Source organism: Rhincodon typus, chromosome 5 (assembly GCF_021869965.1).
Source record: "Rhincodon typus isolate 14 chromosome 5, sRhiTyp1.1, whole genome shotgun sequence".
NCBI lineage: Eukaryota > Metazoa > Chordata > Chondrichthyes > Orectolobiformes > Rhincodontidae > Rhincodon > Rhincodon typus.
The window spans coordinates 35,208,490-35,227,505 of record NC_063336.1 but is presented as its reverse complement, the minus strand read 5'-3'; the positions used below and the strand labels follow the sequence as shown (position 1 = coordinate 35,227,505).

General features: G+C 41.6%; 1 protein-coding gene across 1 annotated transcript in view; it reads left to right on the top strand.

Moving 5' to 3' along the window:
• Positions 1-1,154: 1,154 nt before the first annotated feature.
• Positions 1,155-19,016, top strand: part of LOC109934164 (gamma-aminobutyric acid receptor subunit rho-2-like) — a 54,005-nt gene continuing 36,143 nt past the window's right edge. The window contains exons 1-2 of the mRNA XM_048597149.1: positions 1,155-1,345; positions 10,938-11,044. Of these exons, the coding sequence (XP_048453106.1) occupies positions 1,155-1,345; positions 10,938-11,044 (298 nt within the window). The remainder of the gene's footprint in view (positions 1,346-10,937; positions 11,045-19,016) is intronic.

The window sequence follows — 19,016 nt, the reverse complement described above, 5'->3', positions numbered from 1 at the left end:
GTTGTCCTGGACAAACTTAGTTTGTTTTCACTTAAATGGCGGAGGCTGAGGTGGGGGGTGGGGGTTGACTGAATAGAGTTTTACAAAATTATAAGAGGAATAGGTAGTCAGAGTCTTTTTCTCAGGGTAGAAATGTCAATTACAAGGGAACATAGGTATAAGGTGAAAGGGGAAAGTTAAAAGATATGAGAGGCAAGTTTTTTTTTTGTACAGAGGGTGGTAAGTGTCTGGACTTTGATGCTAGAGAGGTGGTGGAGGTGGATATAATAGCAACATTTCAGAGGTACCTTGATAATGAATAGGCAGGGAATCGAGGGAACAGAGCACAAAGAGGCAAAAGGATTTTAATTTAGAAAGGTGTCAAGTATCAATGCACTCTTGAAGGGTACCTGGGTCTGTTCCTGTGCTGTACTGTTCTTTGTTCACTAGATTCTCAGGTAGAGCATTCAAAATCCTAACCATGTTCTGCATTTAAAAACAAAAATCCTCATGTTGCTTTTGGTACACACCTTAGATGGTTAATCTCTGATCCTTCCAGCCATGGGAATTGGTTCTTCCTATCTTCCAGGCCCCTCACGATTTGGAACACTGCTAGAAACTCTCCTTTCTTGCCCTCCTTTTTCCCTCAGAAGAGCTGCAGCCTCTCTGATCTGATAACATCCCTGAACAGGTTGATGGGAAAATATCTAAAAATGCATTGAATGTAGAAACATCTGCTTCTTGTAGCTACTTGCAGTGTAGCTCTTATTTCCCATGCCTGTAAACTTAAAGCTTTCACCTTGGCAATAGTCAGTAAGTTCTATCACTTACTAAGGAGCAAAACGCCTGTCATTTTAAATATCAATAAGGTGGTGTAAGGCGCATGATGCAGCAAGTGGCTGGTTTTTCCCTTGTGTCCCATTCACTCTCAGTCCTCGAAGATGGCAGCTTGCTGTGATAACTCGCCAGGCCGCGGTCGCTGGCTGAATGGATGACGGTCACTTGCCAATCACGAAGCAGATCCTGTGCTGAAGTCTGTCCAGCGGCGCCTGGGCACGGAGCGGTCGGTTGGACAGCCAGCACTAGAACCAGTCCGAACATTGAGCAGCACCAGCCGGGCTATGCTGCTGGAGTAAACCCAAAACAAAATCAAAAACCAAAACACAAGCGATTCAATGTTTAAACCAGAAGTGATTCGCACTGCACGTTTTAACAGGACTGTTGCTGGGATTATCTCGATTGTGCAAGTCATGTCGTACTTTTTAAAAACTATCCTGATACTCTTCTGCCTGACGATAGATGCTGAAAGCAGGAAACACAGGAAGAAGAGGTGGGCGTCTCAGGTAGACCCACGCAAACAGGGCAGGTAAGGAAGGAGGTTTGCACGGAAAAGCAATGTCATTGAGAGAAAATAGTTCAATAACGATTGTTTAAATGGTTGGTAAAAGTCGATTCTTTTGTAATTACAAGATGTAAGCGGAATTAATTCTTCAATGGCAGCTGAATGGATTATGAAAGACAGGAACCCTACTTTTCACTTTACAAACATCAGTCAAATACAAACGTTAAAGCTACGGGAAGATTTGTGTTAATACAGTGCATCCCACAGCAATCTCATCTGTTGATTTGTACAGCGCTAAAATGGACCAAATGCCGACTTAATTTTCCAGAGTTTGGCGACTTTGGGACAAAAATGTTCTTTTTCGGCGGAATTCTGCTCGAAGCGTAACTTTTTAAGTAAATGTAGTTTTCTAGATCAATATGACAGGAAACTTTATACTATGTTTCCTTTTTTTTTCCCAAGGAATAATGAAACATAAAGGATTGTATGTATCCAGTTAAAGGTGTTTCAGTTGTTTGGCGAATATACACTTTGAAAGTCATGGCCAGTTGGCACCTGCCACTGACAAGAAGAAGCGAGAGGCACAGTTCTTCTGGAATTTCTGCTTTTGTTAGGCAGTCCCGAATTTAAATATTATTGTCAGGTTTCAAATACATTTCTGAATTTTTGTACAGGTTGCAGACATATTCACTCCTGATAATTCAAAATTAACTTCTACTAACGTTTTAAATTATATAGTAAGTATAAATAGACAATGCTGATTTTAAAAATCAGTTAACCAACATTGAACTACGAGTAACCTCTGTTGTCGTTGGTAGACTTAAAATACATTGGACAGAATGATATTCGTTCATACCTACCACAAGGAGCTGTGCTGTTTGCATCAAGTACCTCTTTAAATATTTCTTTCTCTGACAGGAATTCCAATATCATTCTGGCAAAACATTTCAAACAATCTCATTACAAAAATGGCACTGTTGAAGTGGGACATAAAAGATGCAGTGTCCACACTACTCATCCACTGCTTGTAAAATTTAACTACTGGAATTCCTAAATCATGCCATGTTCAATTTTCATTAATATTTTTGAAAGTATCATTTGTGACTGAATTTTCAATTAATATTGTTTTGTTTTTGTTTAACATGAGATTTTCAGTTCCTTAGCTATCATATTTGACATGATATTCATTTGCATTGATGCAGTTGCACGTAACCGGTCTGTTTATGAGCTTACAACAAATTTTTTTTAGCTGGAAACACAGAAAAAATACCTTGTACTTTGTTCTTTCTAAATGTGCTACCCAAGGTCTGAGATTGTTTTTTAAATTGTTTGACTTTACCTCAAATCTTTATCTTGAATATTGTGGTTACTTCCTATGTAATCTGCAGTCATAACCATTCTGCTGTTACTTCCTGATGGGTGCATCTTTGCATTCTGCAAATATTACCAATCTTTCCAAAACTACAAGAGATTGCTATGACTATATTGCTAAAATACATGTTTCCAAATATAAGTAGCACAGTTTGAAACACAACAAAGTTCTTGTTAACAGACCCGCAGTATGTAATGAAATACAAGAAAAGGCTTGCATTTATATGTCCTCAGGACATCCCAAAATGGTCCCCATCAACAAATTACTTGAGGAGAATTGTCACTATTGTTGTGTAGATTAATTCAGCTGCCAATGTGCCCACATCAATGTTTTAGCAATAGCAATTTTCAATGATCAATGACTATTGTTGCAAAGTTGGATAGCGTACTTGTGAATTAAAAGGCAAATGTTGGAATTTGTTTGTAAAAGTGATTGGGGGGGGGGGGGGGGGGGGGGGGGTGGAAGAGTGTGTTCTCCCGTTAAGAGGTGATCTGTACGATAAGGCCAGAAAGTCCAATCAAGGCTGGGGAGGTGACAGTGGGAGTGATTGAATGAGTGTCTATTCCAGGAATACCGTTCGTTCTTGGAAACAACCTAGCAGGATCAAATGTGTGAGTGATGCCCCTTGTAGTGGAGAAGCTGAAGGAAAATCTGAAGAGTTAAAAGAAAAATACCCTGGCGACAATCGTAGGTTTAACATGCGCTCGGTTCGCACTAGACAACTGCACCACCCAGTCGCGAACCATTTCAACTCCCCCTCCCATTCCTCAGATGACATGTCCATCCTGGGCCTCCTGCAGTGCCACAACGATACTACCCGAAGGTCGCAGGAACAGCAACTCATATTCTGCTTGGGAACCCTGCAGCCCGGTGGTATCGGTGTGGACTTCACAGGCTTCAAAATCTCCCCTCCCCCTACCGCATCCCAAAACCAGCCCAGCTCGTCCCCGCCTCCCTAACCTGTCCTTCCTCCCACCTATCCCCATCTCCTACCTACTAACCTCATCCCGCCCCCTTGACCTGTCCGTTCTCCCTGGACTGACCAACTCCTTCCTACCTCCCCACCTACACTCACCTTTACTGGCTCCATCCCCGCCTCTTTGCCCTGTCTGTCTCCTCTCCACCTATCTTCTCCTCTATCCACCTTCTATCCGCCTCCCCCACTCTTCCTATTTATTTCAGAACCCCCTTCCCCTCCCCCATTTCTGAAGAAGGGTCTAGGCCCGAAACATCAGCCTCTCTGCTCCTATGATGCTGCTTGGCCTGCTGTGTTCATCCAGCCCTGCACCTTGTTGTCTTGAAGAACATTTCATGTGGGTTATGATTGACTGTGTAGGTCCCTCGCTAAAAGCAAAAGTGGGAACCAGTATTTACTAACCGTAATGGATGTGTCTACCAGGTTTCCAAAAACAATTCCACCATAGAATGCCAAGACAAAAAAAGTTGTGGAGGAGTTGCTTGCTTTCTTTCCCGGTTATGGACTACCCAGGGAGATTCAATCAGACTAAGGGTCTAATTTTGCTGCCAAATTATTTAAGGAGGAAATGGATAGTTTAGGCAACCAACACTTTAAATGAAGTGCATACCATCCTGAATCCCAGGGAGCATTGGAAAGATGGCATCAGACCTTAATGACCCTGTTGAGGGCTTATTGCCAGGATTACCCAAATGATTGGGATAAAAGTATCCCATTATTTATTTTATTTGCTATTAGAGATCTCCAAATGAATCAACTCGGTTTACTCTATTTGAATTGACATTCAGACATGAAGAAAGAGAGCCTTTAAAATTAATTAAGGAAAAGTTGATAGGTCTGAAGTCAAATATCTCATAGTTAGATTATGTATCGCATGTGATAGAACTATTAAACAGAGCAGGTGAATTAGCTAGACAACATTTGAAGGTGGCACAGCATCTAATGAAGGAAGAAGCAGATAAGAAATCTAAACTTTGTACATTTGCATGGGGATAAAGTATTGGTGCTGTTACCAATATTAGGAGATCCCTTCAAGCAAGGTTTATTGAACCCTATCAGATTGAGAAGAAGTTAAGTCAGGTGAATTATCTGGTAAAGATGCCTGTTAGGAAAAAAACTTTTTTGGGTATGTCACGTGAGTATGCTGGAACCTTACTATGACAGGGAAAGCAAACTGGAGAAACAGATAATACCTACTGCCACTCAGAGTGAGGCACATCAAAATATGAATCTCAGAAGATTTTAATGTGCCTCATAATAAATTAAATAATGAGGAAGACCTGAAAGAATGGGATAAGGTAGTAAGCTATCTGTCTCAGGAACAGAGAACTGAATTGAAAGACTTGTTGCAGCACTATGAGGGCATATGTAGAAATAGAATGGGGAGGACTAATACTACAGTACATGAGGTGGATGTAGGGAATGCTGTTCCAATAAAACAACACCCCTACAGGCTTAATCTTTAATGCAGCCCAGGTACAGAAGGAGGTAGAAGCGATGCTGCAAGAAGACATCATCAAGCTGAGTCAAAGCGAGCGGAGTATGCCAATTGTGTTGGTTCCCAAACCTGATGGCACTCAACGATTCTGCATGGAGGACTGTGTGGAAAATGTTGGACAAGCCACTTAGATCACAAAGTTGGACTTACTTTGCAGTAACTGGCAAGTACCTTTGTTGGAGAGAGCAAAAGAAGTTTCTGTGTTTGTAAACCCAAATAGGCTGTGTCAATTTAAAGTAATGCCCCTTGGAATGAAGAATGCACCAGCCATATCTCAAAAACTTACAAACACAGTTGTGGCCAGATTAACTAATTGTGCCGTCTATATAGATGACTTAGTGATCTTTAGCCATTCGTGGAAAGATCACATGGTGCATTTGGCAGAGCTGTTTGAAAGACTACAGAAGGCAAAACTGTCATAAACTTAGCAAAAACTGAAATCACGAAGGCAGAAGTGATGTTCTTAGGACACAACATCAGACATGGAAGGATGACACCAAGAAACTTGAAGATGAAGGCCATTGAGGAATTTCCAAGACCATCTCTGAAGAAGGAAGTGCTATGCTTTTTGGGATGGAGCGGATTCTACAGGAAATTTGTACCAAACGTTAGTAGCGTGGTCGCACCGCTGACAGATTTGTTAAAGAAGAACATGAAATTTCAGTGGACAGGACAATGCCAGGAGGCATTTGAGAATTTAAAAGCAGTGTTAACCACCATACCAGTTTTAGCCACGCCAAATTTCTTGAACCCCTTTAAAGTCGCTATTGACGCAAGCGATGTAGGGGTTGGAGCTGTGTTGTTGCAGGAGGATGATTGTGGAATTGAAATGCCAATCTGTTATTTTCCAAAGAAGCTCAATATCCACCAGAGAAAATATTCAACCGTTGAAAAGGAGTTATTGAGTTTGGTACTGGCCTTACAACATTTTAATGTTTATGTTGCAAACTATATTTTGGAGATAGTTGTGCATACTGATCACAACCCTTTGACATTTTTGGAAAGATTTAAGGACAAGAACACCAGACTATTTCATTGGAGTCTTATGTTACAAGCATTTAATTTACAAATTGTGCATGTTGAGGGTCGTGAAAATGTTATTGCGGATGCGTTATTGCCGGTTTAAAAAAAAATGTGTACATAAGATAGAAACGGTAGTGTTCAATGTCATTTATGTGTATAGAATTAGAATGAAATGAGTAACTCTAGGTTAATGCATTATGGATTTAGTAATAAAAGCATTAAGTTATAGAAAAAAGAATGAAGCCATCTTTTCATAATGATGGTTCATTTTTTTTCTTAAGTGGGGAGGTGTTGCGAAGTTGGGCACAGGACTTATGAATTAGAAGGCAGGATGTTAGAATTTGTTTGTGAAAATGATAGGGGGGGAAAAGTGCATGTTCCCTTTAAGAGATGATGTGTTTTTCTAAGCTTGGAGATAAAAAAAAATCTGTAAGCAGCTGCAGATGCACAGACAGTTCTGAAATTGAAACATATGTATCAATTGGCTGTGTGTTTGGCCACCTAGGCTTTGTTTGATGTTAAGGCAACCAGCTTGAATATCAGCCAATTAATTTAAACCAAAACACAATTAAATTTAAATCTCATGGTGTTGACAACCTAGGACCAATCCACTTATAAGAAAATTGACAGGTCATCAAGGATATATAAGAAGAGGGTTTTTGACAATCAAGGTGAGAACGAACTGCCATCGGAAGAGTAAAACTCTGGCTCTCACGGAAATCGTTAAGCTCTCTGATTAAGCAACATCTGAAAGTTACCACAGTACTCTTAGCTAATATTTCTGACACAAGGATTTGATGAAGAAAGAGTTCCTGACTGAAGAATAGCAGAAAAGGCACAGAACATTCCAGAAGATGCATCCTGACTGTAGTTTTGAGAGTCTAAGTTTAATTTATTTTTCTTATTACTTTGGTTTATATAAGTAGAACTTGTATATATTGGAACAGAATACCATTAGAATTTTTTTTAAATTCGGAATTACTTAGTAGTTAAGGGGGAATTGTTTGGTTTGTTAGCAGTTCTGTTAATTTGCTCACTTTTGGAGTTAGATAAATAACTTGTTACTTGTTGATTATGGAGTGAGTGAAAGGATTTCATTTCATGTAACCTCTCCTTTGTAACGTTTTGGGAGGATAACATAGAAGCAGGATAACGTTTAGGAAATTTAACGTTTTTCCCATTTCCTTTAGCAGATTACAAGGCGAGGCAGGCTTCTCTGGGTATTTCAGTTTTAATTATCAAAGGGGTTCTTTGCCATAACACCATTGTTTCAAAGGTGTGATTTGAGGGATAATCTTTCATTAGAATACTTTTCCTACTGCTTTTCAAATAGTATAGGATCTTTACATCTGCCTGGACAAAACCCCAGTTTAAAATCTAATCAAAAATATGACACCTCCAACACCTATAGGACACTTATTACGGCTCTGATGTGTCACCCTAGATTGCATGCTTAAGTCCTGCAATGGACTTGAACCTACAGATTTACAATTGAGAATGCAGCCATAGAAGCAGGATAACGTTTAGGAAATTTAAGGTGTTGTATTCTGTCCATTAACTCAAAAGCTACACCAAGGGAGTGTACACATATGGATCTGAAAGGTAGGAGTAAACCTACTTGTAAAATAGCCCTACGTCTCCCACTCACCTTCTGTTACTAGATATTGTGAATATAAGGCAGAGTTTGTTCTCCCAACACTGTTGCAGTGGGATAAAAACAAAAAGTGCTGAAGGAACTGAACAGGCATGGCAGTATCTTCAGACGGAGAAATCCATTTCAGATCTTCAGTATCTGCAGTATTTACTTCTGTACTTGGGTACACATGATAATAACATCTAAATCTAACTTCAAATCTAAATCAGTTATGGTTCTGTAGTGGGATTCTGTCAACTCTCATTAGTGGTCATGATTCAGACTGCTTCCTAGCAAACTCAACATGATGGTTATTACTTTGATAGTAATGATTTTTCATCACCTTCAAAGTTATTCCCTAGTTAATTAAGGAAAGAGATTAACTTTTTAAGTAAATTAAAACAGCAGGTTTAAGATGTTGGGCTTTAAGTACAATGTAGCCTAGATATTCAGTGAGATTATGTGAACTTGATGCAAGGAAAGATCCCAGCAAATAACTGAGAAAGATCCATTCAATATTGCACCTTAATCACAATAATAACAGATTGGAGACAGTGTTGCGCTGGTCTAGATCTCTGCAGTTTGTCGCACAACAGTGACACAGTTTTGTCTAATGGGTTCCTGGGTGGAATGGGAAACAGGTAAGTGTTTACTGACACTTACAAAATTTTCTGGGCACTCGGTCATTTCAGTATTCTAACAGGAATTGTCCTGGTACCACAGGAAGCACCACTTATCAGTTTATACTTCCTTACTGAGATCCCTGAAGATTAATATTACAAACTTAACTGTACATAGTTCATGTCATTATGGGTGACAAAGGCTACTTTGAAGATATAATGCATCATGATGTAATGAAGCTTTGTGTACTATCATATTGGTGGAATTTGAGAACAATGTGGAGATCATGAGGGGGAATGACCATATTCAAACAAATAGAGTAACTCTTCCTAGAGTACAGAAATTAACTTTTGTGGTGCTTAGTATGACAAAGCAATATTCCTAAATTACAGAGATAGTAGGACCACCAAAGACATTTTTCCCTCCCCACTCTTATCTGCTTTCCGGAGGGACCACTCTCTCCGTGACTCCCTTGTCCGCTCCACACTCCCCTCCAGCCCTACCACACCTGCACTTTTCCCTGCAACCGCAGGAAGTGCTACACCTGCCCCTACACCTCCCCCCTCACCCTCACCCCAGGCTCCAAAAAGACTTTCCACATCAAGCAGATGTTCACCTGCACATCTGCTAATGTGGTATACTGCATCCGCTGTGGCCTCCTCTACATCGGGGAAACCAAGCGGAGGCTTGGGGACGGCTTTGCAGAACACCTACGCTCGGTTCGCACTAAACAACTGTACCTCCCAGTCGCGAACCATTTCAACTCCCCCTCCCATTCCTCAGATGACATGTCCATCCTGGGCCTCCTGCAGTGCCACAACGATGCCACCCGAAGGTTGCAGGAACAGCAACTCCTATTCCGCTTGGGAACCCTGCAGCCCAATGGTATCAATGTGGACTTCACAAGCTTCAAAATCTCCCCTCCCCCTGCCACATCCCAAAACCAGCCCAGCTCGTCCCCACCTCCCTAACCTGTCCTTCCTCCCACCTCAAGCCCCACCCCCATCTCCTACCTACTAACTTCATCCCGCCCCCTTGACCTGTCCGTCCTCCCTGGACTGACCTATCTCCTCCCTACCTCCCCACCTACACTCACCTTTACTGGCTCCATCCCCGCCTCTTTGACCTGTCTGTCTTCTCTCCACCTAACTTCTCCTCTATCCATCTTCTATCCGCCTCCCCCTCTCTCCCTATTTATTTCAGAACCCCCTTCCCCTCCCCCATTTCTGAAGAAGGGTCTCGGCCCGAAACGTCAGCCTTCCTGCTCCTCTGATGCTGCTTGGCCTGCTGTGTTCATCCAGCTCTACACATTCCTAAATGTCAGTTGAGATTTTCCAAGTGATAAAAATTTTCTTTTGCAAAACTTGAATTGTTAAGGATTATTTTCCAGCAGCCACCATGCCGAATAATGATTGACAGAATAATGTTTTAGTTTAATCTGGGGAGTTGGTGAGGTAGTGGTAATGTCATTGGACCGGTAACCCGGAACCCTGGGCTAAAGTTCTGACAAAATTGGCTTGAACTCACTGTGGCAGATGGTGAAATTTGAATTCCATACAAAAGGTCTAGAATAGAGAGCTGGCCCACGGTGACCATGTAATCACTGTTGATTGTCATTAAAAACCCATCTGGTTCACACATGTACTTTATAGACGGAAATCTGCCATCCTTACCTGGTCTGGCCTACATCTGACTACAGACCCACAGCAATGTGGTTGAATCTTAACTGCCCTTTTGGTGAATAGGAGTGGGCAATAAATGCTGTCTTAGCCAGCGATGTGTACATCTTGTGAACAATGTGAAAGGAAAAGACATTTCTTGCTTTTATTCTTACTTACTGTTATGGAATCACGGAATGGCTGTAGAATGGAAGGACACCATTCAGTCCATTATATCCATGCTGACTCTCTGCATGAGCAATCCTGCTGGTCCCAGTCTTCTTTTCTTGACACATAGTAGAAGCATAGGCATTTGGTTAAGAGGTTGTAAATATTAATCCTATTGAAGTTAAAAATAAACCTTGGTCATTGCCTTCAAAAAGCTTTGCCATTAAATGTCGTGTAAACTGTTTAAAAATAAAAGGAACAGGCAATGATACGGAATGACACAGCATACTGAAGTATTAAGGCATCATAATGATTCAGCAGATCGATGGTTCATGGCTAATAATTCACTTGGTCCTAAATCCCACGTCACAGCTCAGTGCTTTGGAAATACCTTGTGTTTCTTTAAATGCGAATAAGGAAAGTCAGTAGAAGAGCCATCCTCAAGTGGCTTCTTATTGCTCTCTTTTGGAGTCACAAGGGTGAAGATGAGTTTTCTATCTGTTGTATCATCTATGAGTGATAGACGGTATAGGATAAAGAGAAAATAAGTTGTCCTGAAAGTAAATAAATTGATCTGGTATTAATCACATTGTCATATTGTTCATGATATATTTCTAAGGACAGTGGAAGTGATCAGATGTTTCTCTGCCCTACTCCCTCACTGCAGCCCAATAATAAGGAGAATTCCAGATTCAACCAAAACTCGAGCAACAAGCTCTGAACATCTTCTCCGAGTGGGTGATCATGATTTCACAATGAGACCTGCATTTGGTGGTAGGAACTTGTTTTCATACATTTCATCAAGAATTAAACTTCAAATGCATGCTTTTCTGATAGTGTTGCTCAGTCTTCTACCTCATCGATTCAAAGCAAGTATTTTAATTCTAATAAGCAACCCGTGATCTGGTAGCATTTCTAATATCTAAGGAGAAATGGACTAAAAACAGTAAGGGTAGATTTTGAGTGGTTGATAAAGAATGACCAGTACTGCGGAATAACACTCCATTCTTGAACAGATTATAAAGGAGGAAACCATATGGAACATGTTATTTATTATTTAATAAAATTCATGCTGATGGAAGACCTGTGCTGGGACTTTGCTAGAAGTGAAGACAGATGTTCAATTGTCTGGTCTGATCTACAGCATTCAATGATTTTTTGTCAGTAACACATTAGCAATGCTGGGCACTGGAGTTGGCAATGTATCCCTGGCATCAAGTGTTGCTAAGGCAGTGAGCAGGTTTTAAAATATTGCCCAATTCAGGTGATCATAAAGTTAATTGTTCTCAAACTGTTCCACTGACCATGCTGCGCTGCCAGGTGTAAATACTGCTGCAATTCCCACACATTCTCCCATCCTATTCAAACAGGTTGATACTGGGTCCCAATTAGTCCTGGGAATCTGTGGTGTTATACATGCTGAGAGATGGGGGAGTAAAAGCTACACTGCTATTCAGCAAGAGGCAGTCCAACTATAGCAGAATATCAAGAGAAACACTTTATATTGCTTGAGCAAGAGTTTGGGTGGTGAGGATAGACAACATTGGTTTTGTCAATTTTATTTTGCTAACCAGTTTGGATTTCAATTATAGCTTCCCATTTTTTTCACGATCTGCTGCAACACTGACCTGGAATGCACCTGGCCCAAGGAGCTTGATCAGTCCCAGTTCATGTTCTGTAATTCTGCCCGCTACTGAGTTGACATTGATCTCACAAATATGACATGATGCTTTAAATAAAGATCCTTATTGCACAATGTTTGCTTGGTTGCCTGCCTAGTGCCAAAGTCATGGATATCACTGAGCAGCTGCACAGAACTCTCAGGCAGAAGGAGGGATATGTTCTTGCAGTCCAGAATTTAAGAAGCTGGTTAGGAAATTAGAAAGCAGGACCTCAAAAGTGGTAATTTCTGGATAACTCTCAGTGCGATGGGAGGATAAAGTAGGCAAGCGCATGGTTGGAAAGATGGTGCAGGATGGAGGACTTTAGCATGGGACATTGAGACTGGCTGTGGGGGAGGTCAAATGGTTTGGCCCTGTATAGAGCTGGGATTTACCAGTGTGTTCTGCTAGTGTGACTGGAAGGTTTTAAACTAACTTGGCAGGAGTTTGAGAATCAGGAGATAATATCCAAGAAGAATACCAAAGTTCACAGAATACTGGGAGGGATAGATGGCACTAGAAAAGGGAATAATGCACTGGTGGGGGTCAGAGAGTACAACGGGACGTTGAACAGTCAGACCGATGGGTCGAGGAGTGGTTGATGGAGTTTAGATGAGATAAATATTGCATTTTGGAAAGGCAGGTCAGGATGGGACTTATACAGTTAATGGTAGGACCCTGGGGAGTGTTGCTGAACAAAGAGTCCTAGGGGTGCAGGTGCATAGTTCCTTGAAAGTGGAGTTGCAGGTAGACAGGTTGGTGAAGAAGGCATTTGGTACGCTTGCCTTTATTGGTCAGTGCATTGAGTATATTTGTTGGGATGTCATGTTGCAGCTGTACAGGACATTGGTTAGGCCACTTTTAGAATACTGCTTTCATTTCTGGTCTGCCTGCTATGGGAAAGATGTTAAACTTGAAAGGTTCAAAAAGGATTTATAAGGATGCTGCTGGGTTTGCAGGGTTCAAACTATAGAGGGACGCAGAATAGGTGGGGGTATTTTTCCCTGTAGTGTCAGAGACTGAGGGTTCACCTTATACAGGTTCATAAAATCATGAGGGGCATGAATAGTGTGAATAGCCAAGGTCTTTTCCCAGGGTGGGGGAGTTCAAAACTTGAGGGTAAGGATTTAAAAAGGACCTGAGGGACAGCATTTTCACAGTGTCGTGCATGTATGGAAGGAGCTCCCAGCATGTGGTGGAGGCTGGTACAATCCCAACATTTAAGAGGCATCTGGATGGGTATATGAATTGGAAGGGTTTAGAGGGTTCTGGGCCAAATGTTGACAAATGGGACTAGATTAATTTAGGATATCTAGTCGGCATGGACAACTCGGACCAAAGAGCCGTTTCCGTGCAACACAATTGTATGACACTATAAGTAAGGGAAAAAGTCTAAATCAGGGTGTATGTGCATGTATGTTAATACATGGAGTATGGTAAATAAGATTGAGTAGTACCAGGTGCAGATTGCTTCTTGGAAATCGGCTGTTGTGATAATAGAGACCTGGCTCAAAGAAAAGCAGCGCCAAATGTTAAATATTTCTGGAAGTAATATTTCCAGGAAATAGAGAAAAAGCAGAAGTGATTACGGGAAAATTTGAACACTGGAGAAATAAGATGTTCTGGAGGATTCAAGGACAGAAGCTCTTTAGCCGGGGATAAGGAACAAGAAAGTTCAATTACATGTAGTCTTTAAGCCATGAAGTAGTATGAAGGATGTAAATAAACAAATGTGCAAGAGAATTACAGAGAAGTACAATAAATTATAGAGTGAATTTAATGGAGAATATATGTTAGTTGTCTGAATATAGATTTGGATAGTTATGATATAAAGAACAGAGGGGAGCAGTGGGCATAACTGAGGTATTAAATGAATGCTTTAATCTGCTTTTACCAAGGAAGAAAATGTTAGCCAAGCCATCGTGAAAAAAGGAGATAGACACTAGAAGGATTTAAAATCGATCAAGAGGAGGTATTGGATAGAATGTCTGTGCTAAAAGTTGATAAGGTATCAGGACTGGATAAGCTACATCCAAAGATAATGAGGGAAACGAATATGGAAATTGCAGATCTCCTGTCCATAATCCTTCAGCCTTCCTTATACTCAGTGATGGTGCCAGAGTACTGCAACATTACACCTTTCTTCATAAACAACTGTTAGGCAAGCCCAACAACTACAGGCCAGTAGTGAGGAAGTTTCAAGAAAAAATATTTCAGACAATATTAATCATCACATCAACAAATGAATGTTAATTATGGAAAGTCAGCATAGATTTCTGAAGGGGAAATGATGTTTAACTAACTTGCTGGAGGTTTTTTAATGAGTGAATAGAAAGAGTTGATAAAGACAATGCTGTTGATGTGATATACGTGGACTTCCAAAGGCATTTTATGTAGTGCTGCACAGCAGACCTGTGAACAAAGTCATAGCTCATAGGAAGAAAAGAGAAAGTAACAAAATGGATGCAAAATTGGTTGACTGACAAAGTAGTAGTTAATGGATATTTTTTATTAGTTTCTATCCTTTGACGTTTATTTTAAAATTTGTACGTGGGATGTGGGCATCACTGGCAGGTCCAGAATTTATTGCCTATTCCTATTTGAAATAACTCTACAGAGGCGAATATCCCATCACCAAGTCACCCTTATTTAATTGTGGAGAGTCCTTGACACTGATCCAGCTCCCTCAGATCCAGGAAATACAGGTAGTTCTCCTATAAACCGATAGTTGCGTTCTTGCGTGACTTCGCGCAGTAGAAAATTACGCTATAGAAAATCGCCATAAAAATTTACATTATTGGAAAATCGCTGTGGAAAATCGTTATACCTGTACAGCAGAAAGTTCGCATTATCCAAACAGCATCCACTATTCGTCAATCGTACTACAACCAATTCGCGTTAATGAAACATGCATTATAGCAGAACTACCTGTACTCAAATTCCCTGCTGGTAAATGATGGCCTGTTATCTGTGACCAACACTTCTGGGAATCCATGTATGGTCAAAGATGCGTGCAATTTTTCTATCATCATCCCCGTGTTTGATGAATTAACTCTATGCACGTCCAGCCACTTTGAGTGGGCATCTACAAAGACTAAGAACATTGAACCTGTGAAAGGACCTGCATAGTCACCATGTAACCGAGTCCAGGGTTTAACAGGCCATTCCCACAAATGTGGGGGAGCTGCTGGTGGTAATTTCGTCCTTGTTGGCACTCTGGGCACTGCCCCACCAATGTGGCTGTGTCTGTATCCAATCCTGGCCACCAGACATAACTTTTCACCAACATCTTCGTTTTGAAAACCCCTGGATGACCCTAGTGGAGTTCAGCCAGTATCTAGCAGTGACCTTTGCTCAGGACAATCACTCTTGCTCCCCATGATAATATGCTGTCATCTATTGTGATCCGGTCTCTTGGGGTCCAAAAACATTTCAGTTCTGGTTGTGATGGCCCTTTTGATTCCCCCTTCACCACCTGCTGTTTCAGTTTTGCCAGGACTGAATCTTTCTGCATCCAAAATCTGGTATTGTTAGTTGCGACTAGAATTGTGTCCAGAAAATTTGAAACCATTATGGACTCTCAGAGTGAACAGGATGTCTGACACTCCTGTTCTTATCTGTCAGTCAGGGTTCCCTGATTGGACCAGATTAACAGTCCCAATCATGGAATTCATATTCTGTGAGATCTACCTGGCTGACTTTGTTATAACCACTGTACTGATTATCCTTGAACTGAGAGGCTTGACAGGTCATTTCAGAGGGCAAGTTATGTTAACCACGTTATTGTGGATCTAAGTCACATGTAGGACAGACTAGTAAGAATTACAGAGCACATTAGTGAGTACATCAGAACAAAATTCGTCTTGATTAGGTATCTCACTGATGGTGTGTAATCAGCAGTCAAGACCTGTCTAAAACCTCAGGGCCTATGTCTGGACACAACATAAAAGTTCTGTCATTGGATTGTGTTACCTGTTGTTGATATCAATCTGCATCTGATATCCCAGTGCATTATAAACTTTCTGATTGCACTCTTTGTACTTTGAAACTTTGCAAAATAGAGTGTCAGGCATATCCTGAAAAATATGGCTTGTTACCGGTTTAGATGGAATGACTGAGGTGGACTGAGATGTAGTCCTAAGTTCCAATTTTGAAAGGTCTTTTTGTACGTTTTGCTTTTAACACTATGTTAGCTGTAGAATCAAAATCCCTGTGATTCCTTTTCAAGGGTTACTGTTCAGTGGGCTGCAAAATTGAGAAGTGAGAAATCTAAAATGCATTTTGTTACAGAAAGTTGTAATAGACAACATTGTTAGTCATGTTTGTGGCTTTTTTTTTGTTAAATTTGTCTCTTCTGTGTTACTAATGTTAATGGTAGTCGTCTTTCCCTAGGATGGGGTATTTCAAAGCGAGGGGGCACATTTTTAAGGTGAGAGGAGAGAGATTTAAGAAAGATAAAGGCAAATTTTTTACACAGAGGTTGGTTCACGTGTGGAATGAACTTACTGAGGAAGTGGTGGATGTGGGTACAATTACAATGTTTAAAAGACATTTGGATAGGTACATGAATAGGACAGATTTGGAGGGCTATTGGCCAGGGGCAGGCAGTTGGGTTTAGTTTTCTTTGGGATTATGTTCTGCATGGAGTGGTTGGACTGAAGGGTCTATTTCTATGCTGTATGACTCTATGACTCTATGTGCTATAATGCTGTCACTCTTGATAACAGTGCTCAAATATTGTTGTGTAGGATAGAAACAGTAATTCATTATATCAAGTTTAGATTGGTTTCTTTAGAGATTAATGTAACTTTAAAGCTCTTCACTTCTCTCACACAGTGTGCAGCCACATGCATTTGGAATTAAAACTGCAAATCGCGTTTTTGGATTTTGTATTGCAAACCCATTGGCTGTGGGATTTGACTAACCATCTGGAAGCTCAGTCAATGTACAAGTGAGGATTAACTGATGACCATGTAGATTAAAAGAAGCAGCAATTTGTGCTTTGTGTATGTGCATGTGTGTCTGCACAACAGCTGTCTACCTATCTATCTTGGGAAACACAGTTTTTACTCATGTACAATATGTTGTTTGCAGTAAAGTTTTCACCCAAGCAGTGATTTCACCAGTGTAAAATGCAAATTGTTCAAATTCTGAAAATAATATGCATATCTAAAATAAAATTTATACCAAGACTTATTTAATTTTAGAACTATGTAATTTCATGCATCTAATGGGTGGCTTAAAGATAATGAACTGCAGTACTAACCCGAAGCATTTGTGAAAGGCTTTTTGTAGGAATGATGTAATATCAAATAGGTTGATTTGTGCACTTGAAGAGGATGTAATCAATTCCTAAATTCCAAATAAAAACCAAAAGAACTGCGGATGCTGTAAATCAGGAACAAAAACAAAGTTGCTGGAAAAGCTCAGCAGGTCTGGCAGCATCTGTGAAGGAGAACACAGAGTTAACGTTTCAGGTCCGGTGACCCTTCCTCAGAGCTGATGGTGCCTGGGAACACATCAGTTTATATGCAGAAAATAGGGAGGTGGGTGGGGTAGGGAGTAAACGATAGGATAGAGCCCAAAGAGAGAGAAAGACAGTTGGACAAACAAAGGATTTGCTAACGATCAGGCTGGGAGGGTGAGCAGTTGTTAATGGGAACTGTTAGTGACCAACAACAGAGGGTGTGTAGTGGCAGGCTATGTGGTAACAAGGCCTGGTGTGTGGGGTGGGGGGCTGGGACATGGGCGAGTTTAGGCCCTAAAATTATTGAACTCAATACTGAGTCCGGAGGGCTGTAGGGTCCCCAAGCAGAAAATGAGGTGTTGTTCCTCCAGCTTGCGTTGGGCTTTGCTGGAAAACTGCAGCAAGTTGGAGACAGAGATGTTGGTCAGGGAGCAGGGTGGTGCATTGAAGTGACAGGCAACAGGTGGTTCAGGTCTCTTTTGCAAGCTTCATTTTCCCAATGTAGAGGAGACCACATTGTGAGCAGCGAATGCAGTAGACTAGATTCTTGGAAGTCAGGTGAAGTGTTGCTTCACCTGAAAGGTATGTTTGGGCCCTTGGATACTGGGGAGGGAGGAGGTAAATGCGCAGGTGTTGCACCTTCACCGGTTACAGGGAAAGGTGCCATAGGGCCGTGGGGTGGTGTGGCGGTGGAGGAGGTGGTGTTGGGTGTGAAGGAAGTGTGGACCAAGGTGTCCTGGAGGGAATGGTCCCTGCGGAAGGCGGACAAGGGAGGGGAGGGGAATATGTGTCTGGTGGTGGCATCTTACTGGAGGTGGCAGAAATGGCGTCTGATGATCTTCTGGATGTGGATGCTGGTGGGATGGTAGGTGAGGATAAGGGGAACCCTATCGCTGTTGCGGGAGGGAAGAGAAGGGGTGAGGGCAGAAGTGCGGGAGATGGGTCGGACCTGTTTGAGGGCCCTGTCGTCAACGGAGCTGGGGATTTCTCGGTTGAGGAAGAAGGTGGACATTCCGGAGCTCCCTTGTCGAAGTTGGCCTCATCTGAACATATGCGACTGAGATGGAGGAACTGAGAGAATGGGATGGAGTCTTTACAGGAAATGGGGTGTGAGGATGTATAGTCCAGGTAGCTGTGGGAGTCAGTGGGTTTGTAATGGATATTAGTGGCCAGTCCCTCCCCAGAAATGGAAACAGAAATGTCGAGGAAGGGAAGGGAGGAGTCAGAGATAGACCAGGTGAAAGTGAGAGCAGGGTGGAAATTGGAAGCGAAATTGATGAAGTTTTCCAATTCCAGACGAGAGAGGGAAGCAGCACCGATGATATCATCGATGTATCGGAGAAAGAGTTGTGGGTGGGGGCCGGAATAGGACTGGAACAAGGAATGTTCCACATAACCCACGAAGAGACAGGCAATACTAGGGCCCATGCAAGTACCCATGGCAACTCCTCTTACCTGAAGAAAATGAGAGGAGTCGAAAGAGAATTTGTTGAGGGTGAGGACAAGCTCAGCCAAGCGGAGGAGGGTGGTGGTGGGTGGGGATGGTTCAGGTCTCCGCTCCAGGAAGAAGCGGAGAGCCCTAAGACCCTCCTGGTGGGGAATGGATGTGTAAAGGGAT